The sequence below is a fragment of the Macaca fascicularis genome, chromosome 9, assembly GCF_037993035.2.
Source record: "Macaca fascicularis isolate 582-1 chromosome 9, T2T-MFA8v1.1".
Lineage (NCBI taxonomy): Eukaryota > Metazoa > Chordata > Mammalia > Primates > Cercopithecidae > Macaca > Macaca fascicularis.
Genome location: NC_088383.1, coordinates 20,106,913 through 20,119,861, shown reverse-complemented (window position 1 = coordinate 20,119,861; position 12,949 = coordinate 20,106,913). Strand labels below are relative to the sequence as shown.

Sequence of the window (12,949 nt, the reverse complement as noted above, 5' to 3'; positions counted from 1 at the left end):
TGGTTCAGCTTACACAGTTCTGACTGAAAAATTAAAGTTGAACACACTTTCCACTGCATGGGTGCCAGAAGTGTTGTGCCCAGATCAGCTGCAGACAAGAGCAGAGCTCTCAAGGGAAACTTTAAAGAACTAGGGTCAAGATCCTGAAGCATTTCTTTGAAGAACTGTACCAGAAGATACTTTCCCAGTATGCTTTCCCAGTATGATCCTGAGGACAAAACACAATCAAAGTAATGGCTACCAAGAGTTGGAAGTGATTCAGTCAAAGCAAAGGGGGATCACTGAAGAGCAAAGGTCATGGCAACAGCTTTTTGGGGACATTCCAGGCATTTTGTTTGTTGATTTTGTGGAAGGTCAAAGAATAATAATATCTGCTTATCATGAGAGTGTTTTGAATAAGTTACCCAAAGTTTTAGTGGAAAATACCTGGGGAAGTTTTAGCAGAGAGTCTTCTAACACCACAATGTTTCTGCTTATTCCTTTCATCAAGCAAAGGCAATTTTGTGAGAGTCTCAGTGGGAAATCGTCAGGGATCCACCTTACAGCTCTGATTTGGCTCTTTCTGACTTGTTTTTGTTTCCCAATCTCAACAAATGTGTAAAGGACACCCATTTTTCTTAAGCTAATAATGTATAAAAGACTGCATTGACATTGTTACGTTCCCAGGACCATCACTTCTTTAGGGATGAAAAAACGAAGATCACATTTTCAATGTTTATCTTTTAACTTCATTTTTCCACAAACTTTTTGAAGTTCCTCCATACAAATGAGCACTTACAAAATAAGCAGAGAGTCTCATTCAATGAACAGGAAGTTCTGAGCCATCTAAAAATTATTTTAAGCAAGTTCAGTGTGTAGCAACAGACTGTATTGGCAAATACCAGTTAGGTTGACTTCTGCAATGACCATGATGGAGTAACAAGAACTAGACTTTCTCTCCCTCCTGAAACAACCAAAAAAATGGCCAAAATATATGCCACAAAAGTTTGCAAGACGCTGTAAAGTCCAAACAAGGTGAGCCCAACAACTGTTCTAATTTATGCCTGGAAAGGTTTTCCAGCCCACTACTCCAAGGAGAAGAGCCGAGGAGGAGCCCATTGTTCTCCCTGAGCTGAGGGGACAGAGCTGAGAGTCCACAGAAACCATGTTGACATGAGCTCTCAGGACAAAGTTTCAGAGAAGAAGGGGCTGCACAGAAAGAGAACTCCGGAGCTCTGCAAAGGGTCCCCCTAAAGTACATAGCTAAGTACTTGTTGGGACAGGCCTAGAGAAAGGTACCTGAGGTTGGGGAAAGAACACCCAGAGAGGATGAAAAGTAACAGTACACGTGCTCACCAATGTCCAGTAATAATGCTTATTTTACCAGTCAGACCAGAAACACTTCAAGATTCACAGGGATACTCAGAAGGGTCTTGCCTCACTAGTTGGGCGTAATTAGCTCTAAAATGAGAACTGGTCTGATCCCACCTAATGAATTTTTAAAGCAAGACCAAAAAGAGTCAAACTCTTTCCAACTAAACTTAAATACATACCAATACAAAGATCAAGAATATTTATATATACTTCCAGCACTCAATAAGATAAAATTCACCATATCTGACATCCAGACACAAATTAGCAGGGAAGCAACAGTAACAATAAAAGACAGAAAAATATGGCTCATAATAAGGAGAAAAATCACTCAGTCAGAACTGATCCAGAGTAAATCCAGATGCCAGAATTATCAGTTTAAATACATTAAAATGCTTATTTAAAACAGTATTCTATAAGTTCTAAAATAGAGATATGCAAGATACACTAAAGGGGGCCAGGCACAGTGGCTCACGCCTGTAATCTCAGCATTTTGGGAGGCTGAGGCAGGCGAATCACAAAGTCAGGAGTTCAAGACCAGCCTGACCAATAAGGTGAAAGCCCATCTCTACTAAAAATACAAAAATTAGCTGGGCACGGTGGCATGCAGCTGTAGTCCCAGCTACTCAGTAGGCTGATAGCACATTAGTCATTAAAGAAGAAAAGATAGACACCTCTCAAAATAAAATACAGAGAGAAAATAAATTTTTAAAAAACATGAACACAGCAATAGTAGACAGTAAATTTCAAGTCACTGAATTTATGTGTAATCTAAGTTCTTAAAGGAGAGGAGAAAGAAGATGTGAAAACATTTGGGACTTTGAGTAAGGCAAAGCTTTCTTTGATATGACCCCACAGCATGATTTATAAAATAATATATTGATAAGAAGAACTCATCAAATTTAAAAAAAAAAAAAACCTGCTCTTCAAAAGAATCCATTAAGAGACTGAAAAGACAAGCTGCAGGCTGGGAGAAAATATTTGCAATTCATATATCTGATAAAAGGCTTGCATCAAAAATATATTTTAAAAGCTCCAAATTTAATAATGAAAAACAAACAACCCCATTTAAAACTTGTGTGCAAGACTGGAACAGACATTTCAAAGTAGACATTTGTTTGGTAAATAAGCACATATGCTCAACATAATTAATGCTCAGGTTAGGGTAATGCAAATTAAAACCACAATGAGACGCCACTATCTATTTTTAAATAGCTAAGATTAGCATGACTGATAATAGTCAGCCAAGCAGTGGCTTGGATGTGGAGAAGCTGAAACTCTCATACACTGCTGATGGGAATTTAAAAAAGCGTAAACTTTGTAAAACAGTTTAAAAGTCCCTTGAAAAGTTAAATATACCTCTGCCATAAGACTCAGCCATTGCACTCCTGGGTATTTACCCAAGAGAAATAAAAGTAGGTGTTCATATAATGTTATCAGCACAAATGTTCATAGCACATGTATTCATAATAGCTCAAACTAGAAACAGTCTAGATATCAATCAGTACATTAATGAATCAACTTGCTTTGTCCAAATTATGGATACATGCTATGACATGAATGAATCTTAAAATAATTGTTCTAGATGAAACAAGGCAGACTCTAGAGGCAAAACATGCAGAGAAAAAAACAAAATGTCAGACAAAAGAGTACATAGTGTAAAATTTTATTTATATAAAATTTTGACTGTATAAATTACTGTCTAGTGAGAGAAAGCACTGCGGTGGCTGGTAAGTGCCAGGAATGAGGGGCCAGAGAAATGTATTATAGAGGCATCGGGACTGGAGGTGAAGCATATTTCCATTACCTTGATTGTGTGTTGATAGTTTCAAAACTTTCAATATATTTAGTTTATTATACGTTATACAAAATAAAATTTGTAATATAAATCAAAAGATTGAACTGAAGTTTCATGTGTAATGATTTCCTGAGCCTTTACTGACCATGGTACACATGAAAGCATTGGCTGATTATTTCAACTGACGTTAACAAGCAAACTGGTTCCTGTACACCTACATGTACAATTTATTCCTATCCTATTTCTTTCATGTTACACGAGTGATCTTGAAAAATCTCTGCATTTTTCTTTACACAAACACAGCATGAGTACCTCCTATCTGCTGGGCTCTATGCTAGGTAATTTCATCTACCATATCACAGTTAATTAAAATGCTGGTTGTTATTGCTGCTGTTTCTCAGCAGAACAGAAACTATGTCTATCCATTATTCAATGGATAAAAAATATCCTGTTCCTTAAATCAGCGGCCCACTCTGCCCAGCTTCTTTTTTTTTTTTTTTTTTTTTTTTTTTTTTTTTTTTTTTTGAGGAGTCATGCTCTGTTGCCCAGGCTGGAGTGCAGTAGCACATCTCAGCTCACTGCAACTTCTGCCTCCCAGGTTCAAGCAATTCTCCTGCCTCAGCCTCTCAAGTAGCTGGGATTACAGGTGCATGCCTGGCTAATTGTTTTGTATTTTTAGTAGAGATGGGATTTTGCCATGTTGCCCAGGCTGGTCTTGATCTTCTGACCTCAAGTAATCCTCCCACCTTGGTCTCCCAGTCTTGGGATTACAAGTGTGATTCAGGCCCCATTTTTTACTCACTAGAATGACAAATCCACACAGCATGGAGAATCTCTGATTTCATCTTTTTGGGCCTGAATCTTATTATTATTATTATTATTTAAGACTAAAAGGAGCCTTAGATAAAATCAATCAGAACACTCCATTTGTAACCCAACGTGGGTCTCAAACCTCAAGTTTCATGTTTAAGGTTCATGACGAAAGTGTTCCTTGGTTAGTCACACATCGATCTGGCTATGAAGCTACTTTCCTGTAAAGGTGATTTTCTCCCGGAAACCAATCCTTGAGTAAATATCATAAGAAGGGTTTATCCACTACATACTTGCTCAATGCAAATTATAATTGACCCAATAAAACCTTAAGAATTAATCTGAAGTGGATAAGCCATTATTACATAAAAGTCAAAGGACCTCCTTTCCATTTCATTCCATATGATTACATGTACCTTACGCTGTGGCAGAGATGAACGATTCCACACTATAGATGGGGGATTCATTCTCACGCTTACACGTACCTTACCCTGTGGCTGACCAGAACGATGCCACACTATAGATGAGGGATTCATTCTCAAGCTTTTGGTTTATAATCGGGACAAATCTCCCATTCCAATTTGTTCTTCACTGTACAATCTACATTTATGACTTTTAGAAGATTTCAAAAGGTGACCTGGAGCTAAGTTCTTGGTTACAAAACTGTTAACTAGATTTAGATATTTAGATAGATATACTGCTTTAAATATGGGTAACTAAAGAAGTTTAGCACATGCAAAAAAATAAAAAAAGTTTAGCCAGGGACAGGTAAGAACTTTTTTCCAGTATGTTATGTGTAGATCAATTTGACTATAGGATGAAAGAACAAATATTCAAGCCCCCTGCATGTTATAGGCTGTATGATATGCTGGAAAGTAAATACATGTTCATTAATCAGAAACTGTGAGTTCTGGTCCAAATCCCAGTTCTGCTGCCCATAAGCTATTTGGCCAAGGATAAACAATCAGCACTCTAAGATTTTTTCTTTGAATCTACAAAATTGGCTGAAAGGACTTCTGACTTACCAAAATCAGGAAATTGCTGAGATAATCAGAAAGATAATATATAAAATTCCTTTACAAAACTGTTAACAGCCACATACGCATTTGAGCTTGCTATAGTAAGTCTGACCAACATGTGAAATCTGAAGTAAAGAATATTCCCCTAGGAGTAAGGAGAATGATATTCAAATTCTAGTTATTCCTCAGAGAAGCTGATTGTTGAATAAAGCCTGGATTTCTGTTACTTACCTATAAAAAGATAAAAATAAAATGAAATAAGGAAAATCACAGATTTCAGAGTCTGTGCTTTTTGCAAAATATCAGAGATTATGCAAAACTCTTCCCTCCACTTCCAGGGTGTTCATTTCAGTAGAACAATTACTTGAAATTGGAAGGACCTGCAGCTGTTTCCAATGGCCACATGTTCAACTTCAGAAATTCTAATCTTACATTATTGGAGATAGTCAAGGAGGAAACAATGTAAAGAGCTTTGATACACCCTCAATTAAATGATTAATGTGTCTCAACGTAATTTTGATCAAATTCCACTTACTTTTAATTCAAGAATACAGTGATCTTTCATATTCCTTAGACATTCAGATGCATTTCAAATGTACATTATAAAATCCATTATCCTTACCTGAAAGGGCTGCCTGCTGGAAATGTTGAGGTGTTTCCTAATCCATCTGTTGCCTTGATTCCCAAATATCTGCCACAGCAGCTGTCCCCTTGAGTCTCTCCAGATTCGTTGGTAGATTGCCAACCTATAAATCTGCTTTCCAAACATGTGGTAATAGAAGCGGAAGGTGCAGCCTTTTGTATCAGTGGCATTAAGGATTGGGCTGAGTAAGGCAGCACTGTCTTGAAAAGCCTGTGGCTCTGAAGATTCTATGTAGAGATAGTGTCCTTTAGCTGTGCCCAGAGTGTTATCTTTCATTGGCCCTGTGTTAAGTGTTGGAGTTGGACCCTGGCTCCTGGTCCAATCAAAGTCATCTTTTGTATCTTGTTCCCAGTTACAGATTCCATTTTCAAAGTTACACTGCAGCTCAGGTGCTGAAATCCACATTAAAAAAAAGCAACAGATAATTAGGGACAAAAATACATGCAACCACATTCTATTTATTAATATTTAAAGAATGCTGATACTTTGCCCATGCCAAGGTAAGCCACTTTATTTTTAAAAATCCAACACCAAAGCTTTTTTTTTAAAAAGAGTTTCTGTTTCTAAGTGATATATCAATTAATAATATTTTATGAACTAAAGATGGAATTGCTTTGGACATTTTTTTCCAAACATTTTTGATGCACATCTCTTCTCCGTTTCTATGACCATAACTCCAGGAAAATGATCAAGACCCCATGCCTGGCTCACTGTGAGAAACTTCTGGCTCAGTAGATTTCAACCTCAAATGAATGTTTCAATTGCCAGGGAACATTAAAAAACATACAAACACTAAAGCCCAGAATTCATCTCCAGAGGTGTTGATTTAATTGCTCCTAGTGGTAAAGCCATGCATCAGGATTTTTTCTAAGCTCCCTTGGTGATTCTAACAGGCAGAGCTGAGAACAATCATATGTTAAGAATCACCTGGGGCTCATGGTAAAATTGCTTACTTCATAGTAAAACACTGAAACAGATACCAGCTTGTTAGATATAGGGTGAAGCCCAGAAATCCACATTTTTAACAAGCACCCTGATGTAGATGTTTTCCTGACCTCATTCCCAAATCTCTCATCTTTGATTCCATCCCATCCCAGATCCTGGTGTCCCTACGCATCAGTGCCAAGGTAACAAACTTCAATGACAGTATTACCACTTCCTTCTCGAATCCAAATTCTTTCATCCATGCTCATAGAATCCAAACTTTAAATAAAAACTCCTCTGTCTTTCAAACTCCACTTTCCCCAAATTAAAATGACTGCCTGGTCCCTACTACTCTTCCCCATACCCTGCACCATCTTCCCCATGTATTCTAAACACCCCACCTCTTCCTCTACCTCTGTTTGCCCTAATGTTAGGTATGTGCCTTGCCATTTTTTTGCTGTGATTCATCAGTTTGGGTCTTTTCTTCTCACTGGATTGTAGCTCCTTTGAGTTGCAGCTTTTAAACTTCAGCTTCCTTCAGTCCCTAGACCAATTCAGACTTAGGAAGAATCTTACAGGAGTCCTGCCTTATCTGATGTTTTGCTGTTAGCAGTTACAGTAACCCACAACCAACTGTGGTCAAAAAATGTGAAATGGAGAAATCCTGAAATAAGCAATTCATACATTTTGAGTTGTAGGTCATTCTGAGCAGCCTGATGAAATCTTGTACCATCACAAACGATAGTTATCTCAGTTATCAGATCAACTGTAACAGGATCACAGTGCCTGTGTTTAAGTGTCACCCTTATTTTACTTAATAAAGGCACCAAAGTGCAAGAGTTATAGCACAGGCATATTGTTATAATTGTTCTATTTTATTACTAGTTGTTGTTAATCTCTTAATGCCTAATTTATAAATTAAACATTATCAGGCTGGGCGCAGTGGCTCGCTTCTGTAATCCTAGCACTTTGAGAGGCCAAGGTGAGTGGATCACTTGAGGTCAGGAGTTCAAGATCAGCCTGGCCAACATGGTAAAATCCCATCTCTACTAAAAATACAAAAAAATTAGCTGGGAGTGGTGACAGGCATCTGCAATCCCAGCTACTCAGGAGGCTGAGGCAGGAGAATTGCTTGAACCCAGGAGGCAGAGGTTGCAGTGAGCAGAGATTCTGCCACTGTACTCCAGCCTGAGCAACAGAGGGAGACTTTGTCTAAAAAAAAAAAACAAAAAAAACAAAATAAAAACAAACAAACAAAAAACTTTATCATAAGTATGTATGCATAGGAACAAAACATAGTATCTATAGGACTAGTTACTATTCTGTTTCAGGAATCCACTGGTGATCTTGGAAGCCCACAGGTAAGGGGGAAGTCTACTGTAGTCAATAATTGAAAACTCTTATCTAAATTTCTAGGGTAATATAGGAATGTGTCCATTTTTCAAATGATACTCACTGTATTGAATAAATGGTATAAAATGGGCATTTGACAGTATTTGGGAGAAGGGGACAGGTTTTAGAATTAATAAGTAGTTCTAAATTTTAGCTTCATTTACATGTTAGTTTTTTGTTTCAATAAATGTCAACCGTCCTTTAACTATTCATCTTAGTAATGGCACTTGGTGCCAAAAGTGAACAAATACTCTGAAACAATAAATAAAAGGGTATGCGAATAAATGCAGCCAGGCGAGAACAAATCATCTGTCTTGGAAAATCACAGAAGAGGAGCTTAGACCTAATGAAGGGAACCAAGTGAGTAAATGTCAAGTGGGAGACGAGCTTTCTTTTGATATTTCCTCACTTGTGACTAATCAAGCCCAGCTGTGATGTGAACTGGGGAGACACAGTGTACCCTCCAGATGTCAGTCTTCAGCTGTAGGGCAGAAGGTGAATGGCAAGTTGCTGCATTTCTGACATAAAACTGACGCTAAAGCAAACACATTTTTCTATTGTCTGTCTTGGTGCTGACTGCACACTCAAACTTCATTTCCAAAGGGAATATGCCTAGCTCCACCTTTCTGTAAAAGACTGCATCTCTCAATATATTTCAGGAAATCCAACATGGATTTGTGGATCTCTAATGTACACTGTGTAATGAAGTAAAATGCCTTGATGGAAAGCCATGTGGGAAACTGACATTCTTTCACTAATCCATAATCAGAAGAAGTATTTTTATACTATAGTTGTATTCCCATTATCATATCCTACTAAGTGAATATAGGGAAGCTTGAGGGGTAATTTGCTTATTTTTAGCAGTACATCAACATTTTTTAATGAGTAGGATTTAGAGAGCTTGAAAAGATGAAAAGGCTTTCTAAATTTGCAAAAATAAATTGGCCTTAGGAAAAGTTACACTTCATATGATAGTCATTGTCAAAATTACCGATTTTAATTATATCCACTCAAATATTGGTGTGTAAATTTCATGAGATGCATGGTAATTCTGAATTTAATAGGCCTGACTTTGACATGCCTTTGATAATATGTGTACCGAAGATTACATATATGCAAAACTCTCTACAATGATTTATATGGAAATTTCTTAATGTTTTCTATGATGTAGTATGCATTTTATGTTTCTACTTTGGTTTGCAATTAGCATCCCTATTTCATGAACATAAATTTAATACATAAAATAAATAATTTACTTATAAAATAAATTTAATAAATAAAATAAATTGCATAATTTATACATTTTTCATACATAAAATATAAGTAATTTATAAAATAAATATACTATTCAAGTATCTTCCATTTTTAAAATCATTGCTATTTCTGGATGAGGAATCTTGAGTCCAAGGAAAGATGCAAACTTTTCCTTTTCTTGACAAGGTTTTGTAATAAAAAAAAAAATCCTATTAACTTCGAACTTATTTTCTGCACTGTACCACTAAGTGCAGTGGGCAATAATGGAGCTAGGTTCATATTGTACTCCTATGTACTACAAAGGCCTGTGAATCTGGCCTTCCCCACACCTTCATCCTTATTATATTTTGGGCCCTCTTTCCCCTTCATCTCCTTGCTCCAGCCACACTGGCTATTTTCCATCTGCCTTGCAGCCACATCTCAGGGCTTTTAGTTACATGCTTTGACTTGTGATTTTTTTTAGATCTGATCTAAGTCCTAATGTCTAGAACGTCCAGTGCCATTATTATGTAAAGTCACAGCACTCTTCTTCATAGTTCCTATCAAAGCTACCATTTTTGTTTATTAAATATTTAGATATTTGTTTTTCAATAAGATTGTAAGCTCCATGAGGGCAGGGACTCTGTAGCTGTGTTTATCATTGTATGTCTAGTATTTGGTATCTAGTATCTAATAAATTCACTTAATAAATAGTGATGGCTTGACTAACTAACCACACATACCATTCATCAGTTTTGGAGCTATGCTTACTGTTATCGGTTTGATTGACAAGATAAAAGTGAATTCATCAAGGTTGACACTTTCAAAATGAGAAAGAGAATCCCCCAACAAAAAGAACTTACTGCAGTTGACTTCATCAGTACGATCACCACAGTCATCCACCAGGTCACATAGCCGAAGCTTTTCTATGCAAGCCCTGGTGTGGCGACACCAGAAATGATCCAGCCCTTCACAGCTCTCAGCAGGAAGGGGTAGAGAACAATTTTCAAATCGGATGTCATCAATAGCTGAAATCCCATCATAAATGCCCAGACTAACTTTATCTAGTGACAAATGGAAGGGCTGAGAAAGGCGCCCTAGCTGAATGGTTGCCTCTGACCACCGTTCGCCCTGATTGTATAATACTCTCCAAAGCACGGTTGAGTCATGAGATTCTTCCATATGTAGCTGCAGCTCAGCTGCTCCCACTGACAGGCCATAGTTATAGAACCTAAAAAAGAGTAAATGTAAGAAATGGAAGTGATTTATAGAATAGACTACATATTTAACCTTTAGACTTTTCCACTTGGTCAACAGTCAATTTTAATGAGTTATCCTAAGACATTTTACTTTCATGCAATAACTGTGGCTGTCCATTTGCAAGAGCTTATCTGCTGAGGCACACACTCTGTGGTTCTCACAACCCTGGGAACTTGTCTCAAGGAGCTCAGTACTGAACAAGAGGATGCACTCTTAATTAAATTATAATCCATGGTTGGAGGGAAAGAGCCCCTTTCATCTTAAGAAAGAAAACAACATATACTGAGAACACACTCCTAGGTAAAATGAAAATCATATGAATTTAATGCAACAGCCATTTTTAGAGTAAAACCAGCAGTAAACCACAGAAATGAATAAGTGCAGAGGTATGCCTGCAAACACTTGACCACTAGGGTAACTGACCATTTTGTTTAATATTTACCAGAAGGAAAGTATGCATCCAGGTCCTGTCTGGCTAAAAGTTGGGCTCTGAAGCTTAGCAACTTGCCACAAGCTACTGCCTTTCTTCAGAATGAACATAAAATGCCCTGTTGAGATACAAAAACAAAGCCTTCATTAACCTATTGGATTCTAAAATGAGACATCTGTCTCTTAACCCTACACTAAGCAAGATCATTGTCCAACTGAAATTAAAATTATACAATAAAAATCAATCAGTGACTCTTGGTCAAATTTGCTCTGATAAATGTTGAACCACTATCTACATCTCATGTTAAATGATAACCAAAGACAATTGGTAATCTCAGCTAGTTCAGTCAAAAGTATATCTATATGCCATCTGTACCACCCATAAGGGAATCAGTCCATGCAGACAGCATAACTGTAACTGACAATATTCAACTATCCAAATGTTCGCTGTAGTTGTCACAGAACTGTACCAGCTTCCCTTTCTCTTCTGAGATCTAACTAAATAGTAAATAGCAGTGGTTAGAGAGTCCCTGTTTGCTTCTTACCTTGAGATGTGTTGAGACTATGATCCCGAGGAGGAGCCTGCTGCTCAAAATCAGCAGAAAGTTCACTCCGAGAGCTCCACATCCAGTCAAAATGGTCACCACTAATTGCTTCAAACCAACCACAGCTGTTTGCTTCAAAATCACACTTGGAAACTGAAGAACAAAAATGTGGCTCTTATGTTGGCTCTCCAAACTGCTCCCACACCTTGAAAAGGCAGAGCTCAAATGGAAATCACCTTATTATGCTTCTCTACAACATGAAGGGCAATGAGGGACACATTTCAGAAAATAAAAAAGATACTTTTGCATTTGCAAAAATGGAGCTACCCTTTCCATACTGGAGACTGAGAAGACAGAATTCTCAATTTAAGAAATACAAATTTTTTCCAAATGTTCTGAGAAACAGCATCATTCAGCCCGATTGCTTATAGAATTGTCAAGGTATGCCTAATTCATTCCGACACTCACGTTAGTTTCCCTGCTACTATTACATCAGCTGGGAGGCATCATTGTTCCTGCAGGGTATTTTATGTTAAATCATGAAAAGCTGCTACTTCTAAACAATTTAATATGTGAAGAATCCCAGATACACTACATTTAATACAATGTGTACCCCAGATTTTTATAGAGCTTAATATTTCACAAAGTGTTATATGCATTGCCTAATTGGTGCAGAAAAGAATAATTTGAACTATTTTTCAGATAAATATGCAGAGAAATCAGTTAAATTCCACAGAGATATTCTAGAAAAGGAAGAGGAAAAAAGGAAGAAGAGAAAGAAAAAGAAAGGGAAATTATAATGTTAGTAATGTAATAGTACAGCTAATAGTTATTGAACACTTTATATCATAGACTCTGTGTGGAATATATATCTATCTAACTTTCACAAACAGCCATATAGGAAGGTATTATTGTTGTTATTCTACAGAAGAAGAGAGGTTGAGAGAAGTTATTAATGTAACCAAGGTCAAATATTTAGGAAGTTATAGAATGGGACTGTAATCCAAATATTAGGCTAATATTCTCTCTGCAACTGTTGACAATAAGTGTTAACTGTCATTAGATTTTTAAAAAAGTAAAGCAAAAAGGTATAATCTGAATTTGCTTGGCATGAACATTCAGCCGTTACTACATAGACCAATGTAAAATGAACTTCATTTTCATTGACGATGATTACACTGAAATTCTTAGCCATTGGCTATTTTTATCAAGGAATATACTAATAAACTGCATAGACATAAACTTGTAAAATAAATTAGGAGGTAAACAATGAGTTTAGGGAAAAAAGTATAAACGAACTCACTAAATGAGATTACAAAATGTAAAATTATAAGGGCATTTTAATGTAATAATAAAATTATAGGGAATTTAACCTAATTGTAACAGCATTTTAACCTAATGATAAAATTATCATTTTGAATCCTGAAAATGCCTCTTCTACATGGAGAAGAATGTGAGGGAATAATATTACAAACATTAAGTTTTTTATGCTTTCTATGAAATGTCTAATTTCAAAACCTAATTTGCTTTCTATCAAATTTCCTGA

The 12,949-nt window shown here is 36.7% G+C and overlaps 1 protein-coding gene across 1 annotated transcript in view; it reads right to left on the bottom strand.

The window, feature by feature from the left end:
* MALRD1 (MAM and LDL receptor class A domain containing 1) overlaps positions 1-12,949 on the bottom strand; it is a 673,535-nt gene that overhangs the window by 510,058 nt on the left and 150,528 nt on the right. The window contains exons 16-19 of the mRNA XM_074000837.1: positions 11,404-11,556; positions 10,872-10,977; positions 10,033-10,400; positions 5,600-6,012 (exon numbers count right to left, since the gene is read on the bottom strand). Coding sequence (XP_073856938.1) covers positions 5,600-6,012; positions 10,033-10,400; positions 10,872-10,977; positions 11,404-11,556 — 1,040 coding nt within the window. The remainder of the gene's footprint in view (positions 1-5,599; positions 6,013-10,032; positions 10,401-10,871; positions 10,978-11,403; positions 11,557-12,949) is intronic.